The sequence below is a fragment of the Salvelinus alpinus genome, chromosome 17 (genome assembly GCF_045679555.1).
Source record: "Salvelinus alpinus chromosome 17, SLU_Salpinus.1, whole genome shotgun sequence".
NCBI lineage: Eukaryota > Metazoa > Chordata > Actinopteri > Salmoniformes > Salmonidae > Salvelinus > Salvelinus alpinus.
In genome coordinates, this window is record NC_092102.1 from 29974521 (window position 1) to 29992496 (window position 17976).

Here is a 17976-nt window from a genome sequence, read left to right on the forward strand (position 1 = left end):
AATGTTTGAAGAATGTGTAATTTCATCAACTACATTTCCCGAAATACATTGCTCTGGCTAGGGTCGCTGTTTTGTAGAGAAAGCACAATTCTGAGTGCGGAGTCCAAACTGTTGACGACAGCGAGGTGTTTATGTTACGTGAACTTTTGGATCTCGTCTGCAAGGAATATACGATGTGGGCTCGGATTCTATCTGGCGGCCGCGGGTTCGGATTCGGTTTCCGAGTTCCGAGGGAGTGTCTACGTGGCGTTGGACTCGGAATCGCGGGGAGGCAGGAGAGGCATGCTTCAAGTTCAGAGGTACTGTTCCATCAACCTCGAGGACAAATGCTGCTCACTAAAACCGACCCAAAATGTAGCAATTCTAAGGGATTTGTCCATGCAGTTGGCCTAGTGCTGAGAAATATCTTTCAGATCTTTCAGAACGTAATTTCTTTATTTTTTCATATGTTTTAGATGTATTTAGTCGTCAAACCTTGATTTTGTTCTTATTTTGATGCATAAGTTATTGCAATATGACCGAACAGCGATCATGTTGCGCTTGCCCATTTGCTCCATGTTTTTTCCCTCTTATTTGTGGCACGCTTGGTCATGCAAATCAAATCTCCATCTGTCCCTGCAGAATGCCCCGAGCCCGCACAGATCACTTCGCTTGACTGGCTGCTGCAGACTATGGTTTTATTAAAAGCATGATAGTGGCTTGTCAGGGTATAGATAGGTCTGCCTCAGATCCCCCATCTCTAGAACTAGTCTATTGAATGAACACTATCTTCCATTCAACTCTTCTCAGTTCTAGTGAGATTTCATTGAATAGTTTAGGCTGCTGAAGCCTGATTTACTGTCAAATGTGAATGTAGTGTAGTGTAATGTCTTGGCCCACTGCAGGTCAGGATTCTTTACAGGAATGGACCATGGATTGTTACTATCCATTTCAAACAGTTCGGGGTTGATGCTAATCAGTTCTGAGAGTGGGATATAGTATTTTATTAAGACCTTGTTTACGCCTCGCGCTGCCATTTACCGTAGGAAAGAATGTACAGTGCCTTCAGGAATTATTCATATCCTTTGACTTTTTCTACATTTTGGTAGGTTACAGCCTTGTTCTAAAATTGATTAAATCACCGTAGTCGTACAGGTGTGCCAATACAAGCTTGACACACCTGTATTTGGGGAGTTTCTCCCATTCTTCTCTGCAGATCCACTCAAGCTCTGTCAGGTTGGATGGGGAGTGTTGCTGCACAGCTATTTTCAAGTCTCTCCAGAGATATTAGATCGGTTTTAAGTCTGGGCTCTGGTTGGCCCACTCAAGGACATTCAGAGACTTGTCCCGAAGCCACTCCTGCGTTGTCTTGTCTGTGTGCTTAGGGTTGTTGTCCTTCGCCCCAGTCTGAGGTCCTGAGCGCTCTGGAGCAGGTTTTCATCAAGGATCTCTCTGTACTTTGCACTGTTCATCTCCCTGACCAAGGCCCTTCTCCCCTGATTGTTCAGTTTGGCCGGGCAGCCAGCTCTAGGAAGAGTCTTGGTGGTTCCAAACTTCTTCCATTTAAGAATGATGGATGCCACTGTGTTCTTGCTGACCTTCAATGCTGCAGACATTTTTTAGTACCCTTCCCCAGATCTGTGCCTCGACTCAATCCTGTCTCGGAGCTCTACGGACAATTCCTTCGACCTCATGGCTTGGTTTTTGTTCTGACATGCACTGTCAACTGTGGGACCTTATATAGACAGGTGTGTGCCCTTTCCAACTCATGTCCAATCGATATAATTTACCACAGGTGGACTTGAATCAGGTTGTAGAAACATTTCAAGGATGATCAATGAAATCATGATGCACCTGAGCTCAATTTCAAGTCTCATAGCAATGGGGCTGAATATTTCTGTAAATAAGGTATTAATCCTGTTTTTGGTTTGTCATTATTTTGTGTAGATTGCAGAGATTTATTAGAATTTTAATCCATTTTAATCCATTTTACATGCTTTCTGGTAAGTTTTGAGTACAATACTGGGTGGGGTGAATATATTTTATATGACACATGATTTTTTGTTAACTAGTAAATAGTAGCCTACAGCAAGGTGTGTTTAAATCATTTCTAACTTGTTAACAATTTCTGCTGGTTAGGTTTTGCTACCATGTGGGTTTGAGCATGCTTGAGCCTGCTAACTGAGGAGTGTTAATTCACCTGTTGCCATACATGTTTTATTTTAAAACATTTATCTTACAAAGGAGTTGTTTAATCTAACTGCTTAACTATTTATCTGTACATAGAATTGTATTTCTTTTTTTACTATTTTTTTCTAGTCTTTCACTGCAGCTAATGTAGAAGGAAAAGCTGTGTACATTTGTGAATACTGTGCCAAATCATATGTGAAGAATGCAACAAAGATGCAGAATCATCTGGGCAAGTGCATAAAGTTCCCTCAGCGCTCACAACAAGCAACCTCTGACAAAAGTCCCTCTACATCTATTCGAGGTGAAAATTATGAATCAGACACCTTATCGATAGCAACAGCTCATGGTCCTCCTGGAATCAGAAGTTTTTTTGACTCACTGGAGGAACGTAGTCAGAGAAATGCTGATGAATGTCTTGCACAAGCTTTGTATGCAACTGGTTCACCTCATACTCACAGGCAATGTGTATTGGAAGAGATTTCTGAATGTTCTTCGCCCAGCATACACCGCTCCAACCAGACATGCTTTATCTACTCATTTGCTGGATGCAGAGTTCAACAGAGTTCAAGTGAATGTCAAGCAAATCATAGAGAAAGCAGACTGTATTGCTGTCATCTCTGATGGGTAGTCGAATGTTTGTGGGCAAGGAATAATTAACTACATCATATCCACCCCTCAACCAGTATTCTACAAGAGCACAGACACAAGGGACAACAGACCCACCGGTCTCTACATTTCAGATGAGCTGAAGGCAGTCATCAATTACCTTGGACCACAGAAGGTATTTGCACCGCACAATGCTGCGAACATGAAGGCTGCTTGGTCTAAAGTGGAGGATTCCTACCCTCACATAACACCCATTGGCTGTGTTGCTCATGCGTTGAATCTGCTCCTTGCTCATGCATTGAATCTGCTCCTCAAGGACATCATGGTACTGAAAACAATGGATACACTCTACAAGAGAGCCAATGAAATGGTTAGGTATGTGAAGGGTCATCAAGTTATAGCCGTAATCTACCTCACCATGCAAAGTGAGAAGAATAAGAGCACCACATTGAAACTGCCCAGCAACACCCGTTGGGGTGGTGTTGTCATGTTTGACAATCTCCTGGAGGGGAAGTAGTCTCTCCAAGAAATGGCCATATCACAGTCTGCCGATATGGACAGCCCCATCAAGAGGATCCTCCTGGATGATGTATTTTGGGAGAGAGTGGTAAGCAGCCTGAAACTCCTGAAACCTGTAGCAGTAGCCATTGCACGGATTGAGGGAGACAATGCAATCCTGTCTGATGTTCAGTCACCTAGTGGAAGGGACTTTGTGGATCTGAGGCTCTTTCCCCTGTTGCCTCCATCATCCTCCAAATCCCACCAACATCAGCCACCTCGGAGCGCAACTGGTCCTTGTTTGGGAACAGACACACCAAAGCACGCAACAGGCTGACCAATACAAGGGTTGAAAAATTGGTGGCTATCCGGGCAAATGTGAGGCTTTTTGAGCCTGACAACGAGCCATCCTCAACAAGGTTGGAAAGTGACAGTGAAGGTGAGGTCTCAGAGTCTGATGTTCAAGAGGTGGACATTGAGGAGGTCCAGGGAGAAGACATGGAAGCCCGAAAGGAAGACAGTCTAGAAACTAAAGCTTTGATTATCATTTTACAGATGTATGTTGAAAACGTTTTTGGGAGATGCAATGGATCATTGGGGATCATTCAGTATTCACTTTCTTTTGTTGTTCAGTGAAATCATCCCATGTGAAGAGTCAACTCATTTAATTAAAGTTCAATTTGTAACTAAATAGTTAAAAAAAAATTATATTGGAAGGATTTAATCATTTGCAATTATGTCTACTTATGATAAGGTAAAAGGTTTATGTTTCTGTCTCTATATGATATGGTAAATATATCCAATGCAAAAACATCTACATTTAAATGGTATTAATATTAATTTGCATATACACTGCTCAAAAAAATAAAGGAACACTTAAACAACACAATGTAACTCCAAGTCAATCACACTTATATGAAATCAAACTGTCCACTTAGGAAGCAACATTGATTGACAATAAATTTCACATGCTGTTGTGCAAATGGAATAGACAAAAGGTGGAAATTATAGGCAATTAGCAAGACACCCCCAAAAAAGGAGTGATTCTGCAGGTGGTGACCACAGCCCACTTCTCAGTTCCTATGCTTCCTGGCTGATGTTTTGGTCACTTTTGAATGCTGGCGGTGCTCTCACTCTAGTGGTAGCATGAGACGGAGTCTACAACCCACACAAGTGGCTCAGGTAGTGCAGTTCATCCAGGATGGCACATCAATGCGAGCTGTGGCAAAAAGGTTTGCTGTGTCTGTCAGCGTAGTGTCCATGCATGGAGGCGCTACCAGGAGACAGGCCAGTACATCAGGAGACGTGGAGGAGGCCGTAGGAGGGCAACAACCCAGCAGCAGGACCGCTACCTCCGCCTTTCTGCAAGGAGGTGCACTGCCAGAGCCCTGCAAAATGACCTCCAGCAGGCCACAAATGTGCATGTGTCAGCATATGGTCTCACAAGGGGTCTGAGGATCTCATCTCAGTACCTAATGGCAGTCAGGCTACCTCTGGCGAGCACATGGAGGGCTGTGCGGCCCCACAAAGAAATGCCACCCCACACCATGACTGACCCACCGCCAAACCGGTCATGCTGGAGGATGTTGCAGGCAGCAGAACGTTCTCCACGGCGTCTCCAGACTCTGTCACGTCTGTCACATGTGCTCATGTGCTCAGTGTGAACCTGCTTTCATCTGTGAAGAGCACAGGGCGCCAGTGGCGAATTTGCCAATCTTGGTGTTCTCTGGCAAATGCCAAACGTCCTGCACGGTACTGGGCTGTAAGCACAACCCCCACCTGTGGACGTCGGGCCCTCATACCACCCTCATGGAGTCTGTTTCTGACCGTTTGAGCAGACACATGCACATTTGTGGCCTGCTGGAGGTCATTTTGCAGGGCTCTGGCAGTGCACCTCCTTGCACAAAGGCGGAGGTAGCGGTCCTGCTGCTGGGTTGTTGCCCTCCTACGGCCTCCTCCACGTCTCCTGATGTACTGGCCTGTCTCCTGGTAGCGCCTCCATGCTCTGGACACTACGCTGACAGACACAGCAAACCTTTTTGCCACAACTCGCATTGATGTGCCATCCTGGATGAACTGCACTACCTGAGCCACTTGTATGGGTTGTAGACTCCGTCTCATGCTACCACTAGAGTGAGAGCACCGCCAGCATTCAAAAGTGACCAAAACATCAGCCAGGAAGCATAGGAACTGAGAAGTTGTCTGTGGTCACCACCTGCAGAATCACTCCTTTTTTGGGGGTGTCTTGCTAATTGCCTATAATTTCCACCTTTTGTCTATTACATTTGCACAACAGCATGTGAAATTTATTGTCAATCAGTGTTGCTTCCTAAGTGGACAGTTTGATTTCACAGAAGTGTGATTGACTTGGAGTTACATTGTGTTGTTTAAGTGTTCCCTTTATTTTTTTGAGCAGTGTATTTACGTTAATTCCCACTGAAAGTTTCCACCTCTGAATATTCCCCAAAATGTGCAACCCTAGCTGTAAACGTAACAAAATGTGCAACCCTAGCTGTAACGTAACAAAATGTGGAAAAGTCAAGGGGTCTGAATACTTTCTGAAGGCACTGTATGTATGCCTATTGTTCACTCTTTACAGTAGATGAATAAGAACAAGTAGGCACCCTGAACACATAGCACATCGTACCCATCAAGCAGTAGAGATTAGTTAGCAGTGTTCGTTTAGACTACACAGAGAGAGAGAGAGAGAGAGATGACTTTGGACTTGTTTCACAAAATACTTGACCTGTAAGCAGGCCAACATCAGCCCCCAAAGTGCATGGCTCACTGATAAGAGCAAGCAGTGGCTGGGTTAAAGGTTAAAAGTGACAATGGTTGAAGTAGAAGAAGTCTGCATAATAACTTGGGTGCATTTTATTAATATCGCGCACCAGACTTATACTGTACACTGCAGCTGTTGAAAGAGGCAAATTTATCACCAACATTAATACTGGTATCTATTATAGGACCTGCATTTGTTATGGTTATGATGAAAACATTAATCTTTCAAGTCAGACCTGCTGTTGCCCTCTTCACACTAATGAGTTCTCATCTACAATGATAGGACAATCAGTTGTATGAATCAGTTACATGAACTTCCATGACTTTACTAGCCTGGTCCCAGGTCTGTTTGTGCTTTTGTCTACTCCATTGTCATTGGCATGACAATACCATAAGAAGTTGGCAGGAGGGCAGAAACAGACTGGCGTCCAGGCTATGACTTTTACATCACTGATACCATTACAGTAATGACGGTACAGCAGTGTGGCAGCATATGTTACAACAATAATGAAAGAGTGTTTTCCAGGCCTGTACGAGGAAGACAGCTCTGTTTGACTTCCATCGGGACCAGGGGGGTAAGATGGTGGAGTTTGCTGGCTGGAGCATGCCTGTCCAATACAAAGACAGCCACATCCACTCCCACATGCACACTCGCCAGCACTGCTCCATCTTTGACGTCAGCCACATGCTACAGGTGAGAGGGATTTCATTTAGCAAATTTGCATGGGTAGATATTGTGTGCTCATTGTATTGGCTATACCATCCATTGTGTGTCTCTCAAACAGAGCAAAGTCCACGGAAGAGACAGAGTCAAGTTTATAGAGTCTATGATCGTTGGAGACATAGCAGAGCTGACGGACAACCAGGTGAGACAAATGCCTGCAAGCAAAGACACACGGACATACACTTAATTTTCCCACACACTCTTCTCACACTTTTATCTCCAGGGCACGCTCACCCTCTTCACCAATGACAAGGGAGGAATAAATGATGATCTTATCGTCACCAAGACAGACCAAGGCTACCTCTACGTGGTGTCCAATGCTGGCTGTGCAGACAAGGACTCTGCCAACATGAAGGTCAGTAGTCCACAAACCTCATGTGTTTGACGACCATCACTCAAAGTTTTGGATGGATTTGTAATGCTTTTATGAAGTGTCATGTCTGTTTGTGTTTCATATATCTGATCCTTTCTGTGTTAATGTAGGCTAGACTAGCCAAGTTCAAAGCAGAAGGTCACGATGTGGAGCTGGAGTTTCTGGAGGAATGTTTGATTGCCGTTCAAGGTAAGTTCTCTTATGGCAACGTCAGTTCTACTCGATATACAGTACCAGTCAAAAGTTTGGACACACCTACTCTTTCAAAAGTTTTCTTTATTTTTACTATTTTCTACATTGTAGAATAATAGTGAAGACATCAAAACTATGAAATAACACATATGGAATCATGTAGTAACCAAAATAGTGTTAAAAAAATGAAAATATATTTTATATTTGAGATCCTTCAAAGTAGCCACCCTTTGCCTTGATGCCTTGATGAAAGTACCCCCGCCTTTTTGTTTTTACACTGCTGCTACTCGCTGTTTATTATCTATGCATGGTCACTTTTAGAGGTCGACCGATTATGATTTTTCAACGCCGACACCGATTATTGGAGGACCAAAAAAAGCCGATACCGATTAATCGGCTGATTTTTAAAAATATATATATATATATATATGTATTTGTAATAATGACAATTACAACAATACTGAATGAACAATTTTATTTTAACTTAATATAATACATTAATAAAATCTATTTAGTCTCAAATAAATAATGAAACATGCTCAATTTGGTTTAAACAATGCAAGAACACAGTGTTGGAGAAGAAAGTAAAAGTGCAATATGTGCCATGTAAAAAAGCTAACGTTTCAGTTCCTTGCTCAGAACATATGAAAGCTGGTGGTTCAATATTCCCAGTTTTTCAATATTCCCAGTTCAGAAGTTTTAGGTTGTAGTTATTATAGGAATTATTACACGTCGACTATTTCTCTCTATACCATTTGTATTTCATATACCTTTGACTATTGGATGTTCTAATAGGCACTTTAGTATTGCCAGCCTAATCTCAGGAGTTGATAGGCTTGAAGTCATAAACAGCGCTGTGGCTCAAGCATTGCTAAGAGCTGCTGGCAAATGCAGTAAAGTTTGAATGAGTGTTTACGAGCCTGCTGCTGCCTACCACAGCTCAGTCAGACTGCTCTATCAAATATCAAATCATAGACTTAATTATAATATAATAACACACAGAAATATGAGCCTTTGGTCATTAATATGGTCAAATCCGTAAACTATAATTTAAAAAACAAATTGTTTATTCTTTCAGTGAAATATGGAACCGTTCCGTATTTTATCAAACGGGTGGCAACCCTAAGTCTAAATATTGCTGTTACATTGCACAACCTTCAATGTTATGTCATAATTATGTAAAATTCGGGCAAATTAGTTCGCAACGAGCCAGGTGGCCCAAACTGTTGCGTATACCCTGACTCTGCGTGCAATGAACGCAAGAGAAGTGACACAATTTCCCTAGTTAATATTGCCTGCTAACATGATTTATTTTTATTTTTTGTGTTTCTTTTTTTCTTTTTAAATTTTTTATCCCCTTTTCTCCCCAATTTTCGTGGTATCCAATCGCTAGTAATTACTATCTTGTCTCATCGCTACAACTCCCGTACGGGCTCGGGAGAGACGAAGGTCGAAAGCCATGCGTCCTCCGAAGCACAACCCAACCAAGCCGCACTGCTTCTTAACACAGCGCGCCTCCAACCCGGAAGCCAGCCGCACCAATGTGTCGGAGGAAACACCGTGCAGCTGGCCCCCTTGGTTAGCGCGCACTGCGCCCGGCCCGCCACAGGAGTCGCTGGAACGCGATGAGACAAGGATATCCCTACCGGCCAAACCCTCCCTAACCCGGACGACGCTAGGCCAATTGTGCGTCGCCCCACGGACCTCCCGGTCGCGGCCGGCTGCGACAGAGCCTGGTCGCGAACCCAGAGACTCTGGTGGCACAGCTAGCACTGCGATGCAGTGCCCTAGACCACTGCGCCACCCGGGAGGCCCATGAATTTCTTTTAACTAAATATGCAGGTTTAAAAAAAATATACTTCTGTGTATTGATTTTAAGAAAGGCATTGATGTTTATGGTTAGGTACATTCGTGCAACGATTGTGCTTTTTTCGCGAATGCGCTTTTGTTAAATCATCCCCCGTTTGGCGAAGTAGGCTGTGATTCGATGATAAATTAACAGGCACCGCATTGATTATATGCAACGCAGGACAAGCTATATAACCTAGTAATATCATCAACTATGTGTAGTTGACTAGTGATTATGTGAAGATTGATTGTTTTTTATAAGATAAGTTTAATGCTAGCCAGCAATTTACCTTGGCTCATTGCTGCACTCGCGTAACAGTTGGTCAGCCTGCTACACAGTTTCCTCGTGGAATGCAATGTAATCAGCCATAATCGGAGTCCAAAAATGCCGATTACCGAATGTTATGAAAACTTGAAATTGGCCCTAATTAATCGGCCGGTCGACCTCTAGTCACTTTACAAATTACCTTGACTAACCTGTACCTCCGCACATTGACTCGGTACCGGTAACCCCTGTATAAAGCCTTGTTATTGTTATGTAATTTTCTTGTTACTATTTGATTATTTGATTTGAGTTTTTTTCCCCTTTAGTTTATTTCATAAATATTTTCTTAACTCTATTTCTTCAACGGCATTGTTGGTTAAGGGCTTGTAAGTATTCGGCGCATGTGACAAATAAATGTTGATTTGACCTTGGTCGTATTCATTAGATACCCAACAGAAACAGGGAGGAACTACCTGAACTTGTCCCATAAGATATTTTTGTTTTCCGTTGCAAATCATTTTGCTACTATGTGTACTAAAGAATATGACCCTGCACATGTCCTCCTCAGGTCCCTCCATGGCCAAGGTGCTCCAGCCGGGATTGACAGATGACCTCAGCAAGTTGGCCTTCATGACCAGCACTCTGGCCACTGTGTTTGGGATCCAGGGCTGCAGGGTGACCCGCTGTGGCTACACTGGAGAAGACGGAGTGGAGGTAGGCCTCTCACTCTCTTTTTCTTTGTACTTCAGTAGAGATGGATATTTTTCTGTGCTCTGTGCATTTCTTTCAAGAATCCTTTGTCTGAAAGCAATTGGCATTTGTAAAAAAAGAATGTGTTTCTTTCGTTGTGTTGCAAAATTGTGTTAGTAATTTCCTCCTCATCCTCCTGTTCAGATCTCAGTGCCTAAATCTGGTGTGGTGGCCCTGACGGAGCGCCTGTTGGCCAACAGTGAGGTCAAGCTGGCCGGACTGGGGGCGCGAGACAGTCTGAGGCTGGAGGCAGGCCTCTGTCTCTATGGTAACGACATCGATGAGACCACCACCCCCGTGGAGGCGACACTGGTGTGGACCATAGGTGACTCCTCATTATTATACACTCCCTTATAGTCTGTCTGTCCTGTCTGTCCTGTCTGTCTGTCTGTCTGTCTGTCTGTCTGTCTGTCTGTCTCTCTGTCTCTCTGTCTGTCTGTCTCTCTGTCTCTCTGTCTCTCTGTCTGTCTGTCTGTCTGTCTGTCTGTCTGTCTGTCTGTCTGTCTGTCTGTCTGTCTGTCTGTCTGTCTGTCTGTCTGTCTGTCTGTCTGTCTGTCAATTGGGTTGTTTGATGGACTTGCAGGAAAGCGGCGGCGTCAGGCAAAGGATTTCCCTGGTGCTGAGATAATTGTCCCCCAGATAAAGGCAAAGACGACGAGGAAGCGTGTGGGCTTGGTGTCCACGGGACCCCCTGTCAGACAGCACACCCCCATTCTCAGCCCAGAGGGAAAGGTCATAGGTCAGTTAGAGGATCTCTACTAGCTATTACAAGATACAAGATCTGAATAATCATACGTAAAAGTTTGATTATGCCTACTTAGGATCAGGACACCAGGCCTGATGATTTTCTGTTATTGTTTGTCATTGTTAGTAGGCCTACACTGTAGTGTTATTTAGGCCCAAATGTGACACTGTTCCATATAAATTTAGCTGTGTGTGGATTGCTGTTGAGATTAGATTCAGCTTTCTTTTTATCAGTTATCATTTTTTTTTTAGGTGAGGTCACCAGTGGTTGCCCCTCCCCCTGCCTGAAGCAGAACGTTGCCATGGGTTACGTGGATGTGGCTTACGCCAAGAATGGAACTCCCATTCAGGTGGAAGTGAGGAAGAAGGCAGTGAAGGCAGTGGTCACCAAGATGCCCTTTGTGCCTACAAACTACTACTCTGGCCATTAGATCTGTCCCTCAATGGACACCTGGCTTATGAGATCAGCCTGCAAACAGTGCCCTGATCGGACAGACTGCCTCCTAATGACAACAAGATATCAGTCTATTAGAACAAATGCTGCCCCCTTGTGTTTACCTTGAGCAGTGACACTCAAACCTGAAGGACTGTAAGGCTTTCTTTAGCAATAGAGAATGGGTTATGAGAGTGTGTGGCCTTGCCTACACCCAAATCTCCACTCAACTACACAAATACAGCTACACTCTTGAGGATGAGGCTTTTCACTCCTGTTATCTGAAGCTTGTTGATGGTATTTAGACCACAGTGAGTTGTGTGAATGAGCCATATGGTTTGAAGGACACTGACTCACTGACCAGTCAGCAAAAGCAGCAACACGTGCTATGTAAACCAAGAGACACAGGAGCAAGTCACGTTTACAGGACTGCTGAGCAAAACATTTTCTCCTGTTTAATAGTATGAATCTAAACTTGCATTTTACAGGCTAAGTGGCACAATGACGTGTTAATGTTTACTAATTGCTAACTTAATACTAAATGTCAGCAGGAACAAACAACTCTTCATATGATTCCAAATTGCTTTTGTGATACTTTGTCTTTAGGCTTGTACCACAATCCTAGTTGTCACATTCCCAACAAACTAAAACTAAACAATATATGCAGTAATGTGTGGCAAAACTCCAATACCTTGCTTGTAACTACTGTGAAGTATCTTATAGATGTGTTCATGGTGTTGCATCTCCCCTCTACTATTGAAATATTGTCTCAATGTTTTTGATATTCACTTTTGTTCATGTGAATGCCTTGTATAGCAAGGTAATGATGTAGTTTGTATCTAAAACCCTAATTTACCTTGTAATATAGGTTATAATTCACATATAATTAAATATTAGAATTCAGGGTAATTCATTATATATTATACATTTCTCTTTGTTGGGGAAAGCCATCTTTGGAGAATTGTCATTGCACATGACTCCACTAGATGCTAGTTAAACATCTGTCACTAATGTTGTTTGACAATTGCCAAAATGTATAGACTACTGTATTTACTGCTGATTAATGCCCTGTGTATTGTCTTTCTAACATTCAAGATTTTGTTGTTTGCAAATTATTAAACACGATTTTCCCATTATTTGGTTATTTTATCATGTATCTTATTTGTGTACTGTGTGGATAATTAACTGGAAACCTAAAATCATTAAAAGCTTAAGTATTGCTACTTTAAAACTGCTATCATTGTTAGTCCCATTCCTCAGCACAACTCCAGACAGACCAGTTAAGATGGGAGATGACCGATATCTTACGTGCTCCAACCCGACTTTGCCATTTTGTAACTTTATTAGTGTTTATCCTTACTTATTTGGAACAGAAAGCTCACATCATGACCGGCAAGTAGGAGGAGGGCTGGAGTCCTTGTTAGATATGGAGAAAATTGTCTGCTCTCTGTTTTATTGGCAAAAGTCCAGTTACTTGACAACAAAATGGGACGTGAAAAACAAATATTTTATGCTTTTCAGTAACTTGGTTGATAAGCGATATGGACATAAAACTGGAGTGTTTCGCCATGCTTCGTAGCGACCGTACAGTGGACTCCGTGCTTCAAGTGTGAAGGAAGTCTCAAGCTTTTGCTCACCTGAATTAGAATACCTCATGTTAAATTGCAGACCTTTTTATCTACCAAGAGAGTGTATCTGTAATAATCATTACTGTCTACATCCCACCACAAAATGAGAATGGCACTAAGCAGGCACTCAACGAGCTGTACAGGGCCATAAACAAACAAGAAAACTCTCACCCAGACAACGTTTCTAGTGGACGGAGACTTTAATGCTGAGAGACTGAAATGTGTTTTTCCCCACTTTTACCAACACGTCTACCCACAAGTGCATACAAGGGCCTCCATCGCCCTCCCTTCGGCAAATCAGACCATGACCTCATCCTCCTGCTTCCTGTTTACAAGCAAAAACTCAAACAGTACCAGTGACGAGCTCAGTACAGAAGTGGTCCAACGAAGCGGATGCTAAACTACAAGACTGCTTCACCAGCACAGACTAGAATATGTTCAAGGATTCATCCGATAACATTAAGGAGTTTACCACATCAGTCACAGGCTTCATCAATTAGTGCATTGACGACGTTGTCACCACAGTGACCGTACATACGCTAGCCAAAATCCATGGATTACAGGCAATATGAGTGCCGGGCTAAAGGCTAGTGCTTCTACACCTGCATTGCTTGCTGTTTGGGGTTTTAGGCTGGGTTTCTGTACAGCACTTCGAGATATTAGCTGATGTACGAAGGGCTATATAAAATAAACTTGATTGAAAACTTGATTGCTACCGCTTTCAAGGAACGGGACACGGACAAAGCCCGCTGGGAACTCTGACGAGCCATCAAACATGGAAAAGATCAATATAGGACTAGATGGCATCGGCAGATAGGGCAGCTCTGCTTCTAGCTCCTAAGCAACTTTCCAGTATTTCGTTTTTTTGTGTGGTATTTCTTAGATTATTAAACCATGAATTTGTTTGTGTAATTACATACAGCCGGAAATAACTTTTGGATATCAGAGCGTCGGTAACTCACCAGCATTACGATCGGGAATAAGACTTTCCTGAATTGGATTCTTTGTTCGTACCCCCCCAGGACAATTGAACTGTTTCCAGTGGCCGATCCAAAACACAACTGGCGGAGAAGAGGTATTCAATGAGGTATTCGGAGTGGACTTCTAGTCCGGCTTAGGAGGCGCGCACACCATCCATCGCTTCCATCGCTTCCGAGTATATTAATCGCTAATGTTCAGTCTCTGGATAATAAGGTAGACGAGCTCAGGGCGTGAATCTCCTTCCAGAGAGACATCAGGGATTGTAACATACTTTGTTACATGAAAACATGGCTCTCTCGGGATATACTGTCTGGCTTTGTCAATACAGCCAGCTGGGTTCTCAGTATATCGTGAAGACAGAAATAAAGAACTCTCCGGGAAGAAGAAAGGCGGGGGTGTATGTTTCATGATTAACCATTCATGGTGTGATTGTGATAACACACAGAAACTGAAGTGCTTTTCTTCACCCGACCAACTCACAATCAAATGCAGACAGTATGACCTCCCAAGAGAATTATCTTCGGTTATAGTCACAGCTGTGTATATTCCGCCTCAAGCCAATACCACGACGGCCCTCAAAGAACTTCACTGGACATTATGCAAACTGGAAACCACATATCCTGAGGCCGCATTTATTGTAGCTGGGGATTTTAATAAAGCAAATTTGAGGAAAACGCAACCAAAGTTCTACCAACACATTGACTGTAGCACTTGCTCTGAGAAAACATTAGACCACTGCTTCTCAGCTTTTCAAAATGCCTACAAGGCTCTCCTCTGCCCTCCCTTCGGCAAATCTGATCACGACTCCATTTTGCTCCTCCCTTCCTATAGGCAGAAACTCAAACAGAAAGTGCCCGTGCTAAGGACTATTCAACACTGGTCTGACCAATCGGAATCCACGCTTCAACATTGTTTTGATCACACGAACTGGGATATGTTCCAGGTAACCTCTAAGAATAACATCAACGAATACATGGATAAAGTGACTGAGTTTATCAGGAAGTGTATAGGAGATGTTGTATCCACTGTGACTATTAAAACCTACCCTAACCAGAAAACGTAGATAGATGGCAGCATTCGCCCAAAACTAAAAGCGCAAACCACTGCATTTAACCATGGCAAGGTGACAGGGAATATGGCCGAATACAAACAGTGGAGTTATTCCCTCCGTAAGGCAATCAAACACGCAAAACGTCAGTATAGAGACAAAGTGGAGTCGCAATTCAACGGCTCAGACACAAAACGTATGTGGCAGGGTCTACAGAGGGAAAACCAGTCACGGAGCTTACACCGACGTCTTGCTTCCGAACAATCGAAACACCTTATTCGCCCGCTTTGAGGATAACACAGTGCCAACGACGCGCCCTGCTCCCAAGGACTGTGGGCTCTCCTTCTCCGTGGCCGATGTGAGTAAGAGTTTTAAGTTCCTCGATGTACACATCACGGACAAACTGAATTGGTCCACCCACACAGACAGCGTTGTGAAGAAGGCGCAGCAGCGTCTCTTCAACCTCAGGAGGCTGAAGAAATTCGGCTTGTCACCAAAAGCACTCACAAACTTCTACAGATGCACAATCGAGAGCATCCTGTCGGGCTGTATCACCGCCTGGTACGGCAACTGCTCCGCCCACAACCGTAAGGCTCTCCAGAGGGTGGTGCGGTCTGCACAACGCATCACCGACTACCTGCCCTCCAGGACACCTACACCACCCGATGTCACAGGAAGGCCATAAAGATCATCAAGGACAACAACCACCCGAGCCACTGCCTGTTCACCCCGCTATCATCCAGAAGGCGAGGTCAGTACAGGTGCATCAAAGCAGGGACCGAGAGACTGAAAAACAGCTTCTATCTCAAGGCCATCCGACTGTTAAACAGCCACCACTAACATTTAGTGGCCGCTGCCAACATACTGACTCAACTCCAGCCACTTTAATAATGGGAATTGATGGAAATTATGTAAAAATGTATCACTAGCCACTTTAAACAATGCCACTTAATATAATGTTTACATACCCTACATTACTCATCTCATATGTATATGTATATACTGTACTCTATATCATCTACTGCATCTTGCCATCTTTATGTAATACATGTATCACTAGCCACTTTAAACTATGCCACTTTATGTTTATATACCCTACATTACTCATCTCATATGTATATAATGTACTCTATACCATCTACTGCATCTTGCCTATGCCATTCTGTACCATCACTCATTCATATATCTTTATGTACATATTCTTTATCCCTTTACACTTGTGTGTATAAGGTAGTAGTTGTGGAATTGTTAGGTTAGATTACTTGTTGGTTATTACTGCATTGTCGGAACTAGAAGCACAAGCATTTTGCTACACTCGCATTAACATCTGCTAACCATGTGTATGTGACAAATAACATTTGATTTGATTTGATTTGATAAGACATTTAAGCGTGTTAACCCTCGCAATGTTCCGGCCCAGATGACATCCCTAGCCGCGTCCTCAGAGCATGTGCAGACCAACTGGCTGGAGTGTTTACGGACATATTCAATTAATTCCTGAACCCAGTATTCTGTCCCCACTTGCTTCCACCATTGCTCCTGTACCCTAGAAAGCAAAGGTAACTGAACCTAATGACTATAGCTCAGCATTCAACACCATAGTACCCTACAAGCTCATCATTAAGCTTGGGGCCCTGGGTCTGAACCACACCCTGTGCAATTGGGTCCTGGACTTCCTGACGGGCCGCCCCCAGGTGGTGAAGGTAGGAAACAACACCTCCACGTCAATGATCCTCAAAACAGGGGTCCCAAAAGGGTGCGTGCTCAACCCCTCCTGTACTCCCTGTTCATCCATGACTGCATGGCCACGCACGCCTCCAACTCAATCATCAAGTTTGACCCTGGGAGTGTGGTGCCAGGAAAATAACCTCTCACTCAATGTCGACAAAACAAAATAGTTGATCGTGGACTTCAAGAAACAGCAGAGGGAGCACGCCCCTATCCTCATCCACCGGACCACAGTGGAGCAGGTGGAAAGCTTGAGGTTCCTTGGCTTACACATCACGGACAATCTGAAATGGTCCACCTACACAGACAGTGAGGTGAAGAAGGCACAACAACACCTCTTCAACCTCAGGAGGCTGAAAAAATGTGGCTTGGCACCTAAAACCCTCACAAACTTTTACAGATGCACAATTGAGAGCATCCTGTTGGGCTCTTTCACCGTTTGGTACGGCAACTGCACCACCTGCAACCGCAGGGCTTGAAATCACTGGCCACTTTAATAATGGAACACTAGTCACTTTAATAATGTTGACATATTTTTGCTTTATTCATCTCATATGTATATACTGTATTCTATTCTACTGTATTTAGTCTATGCCTCTCCGACATTGCTCATCCTAATATTTATATATTCCTTAATTAAATTATTTTACTTTTAGGTTGTGTGTATTGTGTGTATTGTTGTGAATTGTTAGATATTACTGCACTGTTGGAGCTAGAAACACAAGCATTTCGCTACACCCGCAATAACATCTGCTAAACATGTGTCTGTGACAAATAACATTTGATTTGATTGATTTGAGATAGAATCCTACCACACCGGCTCAGACTCTCGTCGGATGTGGCAGGATTTGCAGGCTATTACAGATTACAAAGGGAAACCCAGCTGTGAGTTGTCCAGTGACGCAAACCTCCCAGATGAGCTGATTGCCTTCTATTCTCCCTTCGAGGCAAACAACACTGAACCAGGCATGAGAGCCCCTGCTGTCCCGTATGACTGTGTGATCTCGCTCTCCGTGGCCAACGTGAGTAACAGGTTAACACTTGCATACCAGAGCGTGTTCTCAGAGCATGCGTAGACCAGCTGGTAAGCGTCTTCATTTTCAACATCTCCTTGTCCCATTCTGTTTCAAACAGACCACCTGTTTCTAAGAACTCAAAGGTAACCTGCCTAAATAACTATCGCCCTGTAGCACTCACATCTGTAACCA

The 17976-nt window shown here is 43.5% G+C and overlaps 1 protein-coding gene across 2 annotated transcripts; it reads left to right on the forward strand.

Moving 5' to 3' along the window:
* Window positions 1-37: 37 nt before the first annotated feature.
* Window positions 38-12519, forward strand: amt (aminomethyltransferase). 2 transcript variants are annotated; one of them, XM_071348493.1, is made up of 9 exons: window positions 38-299; window positions 6581-6748; window positions 6840-6920; window positions 7002-7133; window positions 7262-7340; window positions 10025-10170; window positions 10351-10531; window positions 10790-10945; window positions 11203-12519. In XM_071348493.1, the coding sequence occupies exons 1-9, from the start codon at window positions 132-134 to the stop codon at window positions 11379-11381; spliced, it is 1290 nt and encodes a 429-aa protein (XP_071204594.1). In that variant the 5' UTR covers window positions 38-131; the 3' UTR covers window positions 11382-12519. The 2 variants fall into 2 exon arrangements, with proteins under 2 accessions (XP_071204594.1, XP_071204595.1); XM_071348494.1 differs by lacking the exon at window positions 10790-10945 and having other exon boundaries at window positions 50-299.
* The last annotated feature ends 5457 nt before the right edge of the window (window positions 12520-17976 follow it).

Excerpts from the sequence above, each read along its gene's own strand:
- amt (XM_071348493.1), top strand. The coding sequence starts at position 132 with ATGTTACGTGAACTTTTGGATCTCGTCTGCAAGGAATATACGATGTGG. Across the intron at positions 300-6,580 it reads GGCATGCTTCAAGTTCAGAG|GCCTGTACGAGGAAGACAGC; the intron begins GTACTGTTCCAT and ends AGTGTTTTCCAG. Across the intron at positions 10,532-10,789 it reads GACACTGGTGTGGACCATAG|GAAAGCGGCGGCGTCAGGCA; the intron begins GTGACTCCTCAT and ends ATGGACTTGCAG.